The sequence below is a fragment of the Myxocyprinus asiaticus genome, chromosome 28 (genome assembly GCF_019703515.2).
Source record: "Myxocyprinus asiaticus isolate MX2 ecotype Aquarium Trade chromosome 28, UBuf_Myxa_2, whole genome shotgun sequence".
NCBI classification, from domain to species: Eukaryota; Metazoa; Chordata; class Actinopteri; order Cypriniformes; family Catostomidae; genus Myxocyprinus; species Myxocyprinus asiaticus.
The window spans coordinates 44,837,559-44,842,558 of record NC_059371.1 but is presented as its reverse complement, the minus strand read 5'-3'; the positions used below and the strand labels follow the sequence as shown (position 1 = coordinate 44,842,558).

The 5,000-nt window shown below is 39.3% G+C and overlaps 1 protein-coding gene across 3 annotated transcripts in view; it reads right to left on the bottom strand.

Annotated features, from left to right (window-relative positions):
- Positions 1-3,245: 3,245 nt before the first annotated feature.
- LOC127419138 (aminoacyl tRNA synthase complex-interacting multifunctional protein 1-like) overlaps positions 3,246-5,000 on the bottom strand; it is a 9,167-nt gene continuing 7,412 nt past the window's right edge. For all 3 annotated transcript variants that reach the window (XM_051660299.1, XM_051660298.1, XM_051660297.1), the window contains 2 exons: positions 4,826-4,994; positions 3,246-4,706 (listed from right to left, as the gene is read on the bottom strand). In XM_051660299.1, coding sequence (XP_051516259.1) covers positions 4,540-4,706; positions 4,826-4,994 — 336 coding nt within the window. In that variant the 3' untranslated portion in view covers positions 3,246-4,539. The remainder of the gene's footprint in view (positions 4,707-4,825; positions 4,995-5,000) is intronic.

Sequence of the window (5,000 nt, the reverse complement as noted above, 5' to 3'; positions counted from 1 at the left end):
CTATGTCTCTCTCACACACACTCTCTCTCTCACACACACACACTCCCCTCTACCTCACAAACACACATGCACTCTTACCCCTCTCTCTTTCTCTCTCTCTCTCACACACACACACACACACACACACACTCCCCTCTACCTCACAAGAACACACATACACTCACTCTCTCTCTCTCACTCACATACAGGTGCATCTCAATAAATTAGAATGTCGTGGAAAAGTTCATTTATTTCAGTAATTCAACTCAGATTGTGAAACTCGTGTATTAAATAAATTCAATGCACACAGACTGAAGTAGTTTAAGTCTTTGGTTCTTTTAATTGTGATGATTTTGGCTCACATTTAACAAAAACCCACCAATTCACTATCTCAAAAAATTAGAATACATCATAAGACCAATAAAAAAAAAACATTTTTAGTGAATTGTTGGCCTTCTGGAAAGTATGTTCATTTACTGTATATGTACTCAATACTTGGTAGGGGCTCCTTTTGCTTTAATTACTGCCTCAATTCGGCGTGGCATGGAGGTGATCAGTTTGTGGCACTGCTGAGGTGGTATGGAAGCCCAGGTTTCTTTGACAGTGGCCTTCAGCTCATCTGCATTTTTTGGTCTCTTGTTTCTCATTTTCCTCTTGACAATACCCCATAGATTCTCTATGGGGTTCAGGTCTGGTGAGTTTGCTGGCCAGTCAAGCACACCAACACCATGGTCATTTAACCAACTTTTGGTGCTTTTGGCAGTGTGGGCAGGTGCCAAATCCTGCTGGAAAATGAAATCAGCATCTTTAAAAAGCTGGTCAGCAGAAGGAAGCATGAAGTGCTCCAAAATGTCTTGGTAAACGGGTGCAGTGACTTTGGTTTTCAAAAAACACAATGGACCAACACCAGCAGATGACATTGCACCCCAAATCGTCACAGACTGTGGAAACTTAACACTGGACTTCAAGCAACTTGGGCTATGAGCTTCTCCACCCTTCCTCCAGACTCTAGGACCTTGGTTTCCAAATGAAATACAAAACTTGCTCTCATCTGAAAAGAGTACTTTGGACCACTGGGCAACAGTCCAGTTCTTCTTCTCCTTAGCCCAGGTAAGACGCCTCTGACGTTGTCTGTGTGTGGTGGCTCTTGATGCCTTGACCCCAGCCTCAGTCCATTCCTTGTGAAGTTCACCCAAATTCTTGAATCGATTTTGCTTGACAATCCTCATAAGGCTGCGGTTCTCTCGGTTGGTTGTGCATCTTTTTCTTCCACACTTTTTCCTTCCACTCAACTTTCTGTTAACATGCTTGGATACAGCACTCTGTGAACAGCCAGCTTCTTTGGCAATGAATGTTTGTGGCTTACCCTCCTTGTGAAGGGTGTCAATGATTGTCTTCTGGACAACTGTCAGATCAGCAGTCTTCCCCATGATTGTGTAGCCTAGTGAACCAAACTGAGAGACCATTTTGAAGGCTCAGGAAACCTTTGCAGGTGTTTTGAGTTGATTAGCTGATTGGCATGTCAAAATATTCTAATTTTTTGAGATACTGAATTGGTGGGTTTTTGTTAAATGTGAGCCAAAATCATCACAATTAAAAGAACCAAAGACTTAAACTACTTCAGTCTGTGTGCATTGAATTTATTTAATACACGAGTTTAACAATTTGAGTTGAATTACTGAAATAAATGAACTTTTCCACGACATTCTAATTTATTGAGATGCACCTGTACATACATGACTGTCAATTCTGTTACATACTGTCAATATTGTTACTCTACCTTGGTCATTTTAAACATTTTAGCCAAAAACTCCACTTGCTAGCATAAATGCTAAGAGCACATGGCACTAATGAAATCATAATTAAATTAATTTTAAACAACCCAGTGTGTGATCAGTGATAAATTCTGTTTTCCTTTTGATAATGTGGTAACAATTTTGACATTTTACAAAATAACACTTGGTGTAAGAACTTTAATATTAAAATATTTTCTCAGAGAGAGCACACATACCTTTCAGTGCTTTAGATCCTATCAGTGAGGGAAAGTGACATCACTTCCTGTATCTTACATAGTCGTGGGAGATAATTCCAGCAATTTAAAGGCAAAATATGGTACGGTAACAGAACTGATGCAAGATATATAAAAATGTGTGTCCATAAGAAAAAAGATATTTTTAAATAATTTAATGTTGTAGAATTAGGAAAATGACTATTTAGGGCATTTATAAATAAAATAAATGAAATATTACCAAAAGAAAATTAAAATAAAATATTTTGATTACACAGTGGTACATGATGGAAAAAATACACTGACTAAATCAGACAACAAGAAATCATGATTTTCAGCTTTATAAGACACTTTTTACAGAAAATATTATATTGTTATGGCCTGTTACATCTTCTGATCCTTGTGACAAATTATTAAAATAATTAAAAATATAACCATTTAAAAAAAGAAGAAAAAAATAATGACTTTGGACACCAAATGTACCCGCAATTATAGAATCACCCATGTGTAAATCTAAATCCATAGACAGATATTGTTGAAGCTTGAAATCGTCTGATTTATCATAAAGAAGGTATTCATTTATCGGAAAAGTGACTGTTGTCCAATATCGGGACATTTGGTGTTGGGTAAGTTACTTAACAATTTTCGTAATTAATTCTGGGCTACTATTTTTATCAGATTACTTTAATGATTACTTTATTGTAAACGTAAAGTTACTTTCAAAAACAATTTTCACAGTAGTTGAAAGTCAGATTAATTCAAAATAATGTTTATATTTCCTACTTGTTCATTTCCGTTGCTCCCTAACAGTCATACGTATGCATATTATTAATTTATTAGAGTTTAGAAATGTGTGCAACCTACGTAATGTACTGGAAATTGACTTAATTGAAAGTCAGTAACAGACGGTTTTGACTAAAAAAGTAATTAGATAACAGTAACTAATTACTTTATTTAGGTTACACCCAATACTGGTGACATTCGCTCTGTTTGGGGTCAATTTGATTTGAGTAAAAACACTAGATGTCAATCAAGAGTGGATTTTGCCGATACCGATAACGAAGGCGGTGGAAAAGACTGATAACCGATTAATCGGTCGATAGTTTTTTGGATTTTCTCTCCTTTTCTCCCCAATTTGGAATGCCCAATTCCCAATGCGCTCTAAGTCCTCGTGGTGGCGTAGCGACTCGCCTCAATCCGGGTGGCGGAGGACGAATCTCAGTTGCCTCCGCGTCTGAGACCGTCAAGCCGCGCATCTTATTACGTGGCTTGTTGAGTGCGTTACCGCGGAGACATAGCGCGTATGGAGGCTTCACGCTATTCTCCGCGGCATCCACGCACAACTCACCACGCGCCTCACCGAGAGCGAGAACCACATTATAGCGACCACGAGGAGGTTACCCCATGTGACTCTACCCTCCCTAGCAACCGGGCCAATTTGGTTGCTAAGGAGACCTGGCTGGAGTCACTCAGCACACCCTGGATTCGAACTCACGACTCCAGGGGTGATAGTCAGCGTCAATACTCGCTGAGATACCCAGGCCCTCTAATCGGTCAATAGTTAAAAAAAATAAATCAATTTATAGAATGATAAAAAAATTCATCTTAGTCTTTCCTTACAATGACAAGCACAGACATAGTGGTTAATAAAGTTAGTAAAGTGAATAAAATCCTGAAAGCAGTTTATTGTGCAGCCAAAATCCCAATAATAACCAGAAAAAAATTGGTGTACAAGGTGGAACTTTGAGCTATAAACAAGCCAGAAATACACTGGGGACTTTTATTTTGGAATTACAGATACTTACAATGCTCTACATGCATTTACCAAATTGAGCTTTTTATAGCCAATGCATAAACCACATGAAATGTTTTGTACAATTTTCACCACACGGCATTGATAGGTGAGGAATTAAAAAATAAAAATATCGGCATAGGTATTTGCTGACAACAATAGTTCCAAAAAGCAACTATCGGCACTGATTAATCGGTAAAAAACGGTCAACCTCTAAGACCAGGTTGTTCAAGGCAAATCTTTGGGGGCAATGCCCATTGCTGGGTCTAAGAGGGGCCAAGGGGGCATTGCCCTCCTAGATTTTTCTTGTGAGATCAAAATGCCCCCCAAAGATCGCATCTTGGCAGGCTACTGGCACTGGCAATGCAAAGGGGTCTTAGGGGTCTCAGACCCCAAAAAGAACATGGCCATAATGCCACATAATGAACCTCAGTGAGTCTCAGAGTTTGACATGCAGAAATCTGTCTTTTGACAGTCACATGATTTGTGTGTTGACATGTGTACATGTTTGACAGTGGATAGATCTGATAGGAGTTGCCGCAGAGATTATTGACCTTAAACCTGTGCATGCGCACACAGATCGGGGATGTCCCAGAACCATCCATCACACATCACTCTTGTTTTACTGTGCACTACAAACTGAATTGATTGTGAACATGTTTATGTGAAACACATCGACACATTTTGCATTTTTGATCATTTATTGGCAATATTTTGGTGTAATAAATTACAGCATGACTTTGATGATGAGCTTTGTCATTTATTTAATTGTGCCATTGCTGATGCCCGGGGCCCGACAGAGGCCCTTCCCACGGACTTCAAAAGCCACGCCCATATGCATAGCCACGCCCTTCACATCTGTGTACATGTCGGGCAGTAAACGCTCCCAGATTCTGTGTTTTGGATTTAACTCTTTCTCAGGTTCACCTGTAATAGCAGAAGCAACACTAAACTATATAAAATAGCAATAATAATAATAATAATAATAATAAAATGACAAGTATTCATGAGTAAACAAGACAAAATCTATGATTGGCAGCTATTACCAGGGTAGTTCTGGAAAGTGACTCTGTCACCCGGCTGAGCACCAGTGGGCGGGGCTAAAGGTTCCATCTGCTCTTGATTGACAGCACAGAGTAGGCGGGCCTGTGACTGAACACCTCGTACTTTCACCGGTCGCACGTTACACAATAACACAACCAGACAGCCCAACATCTATAC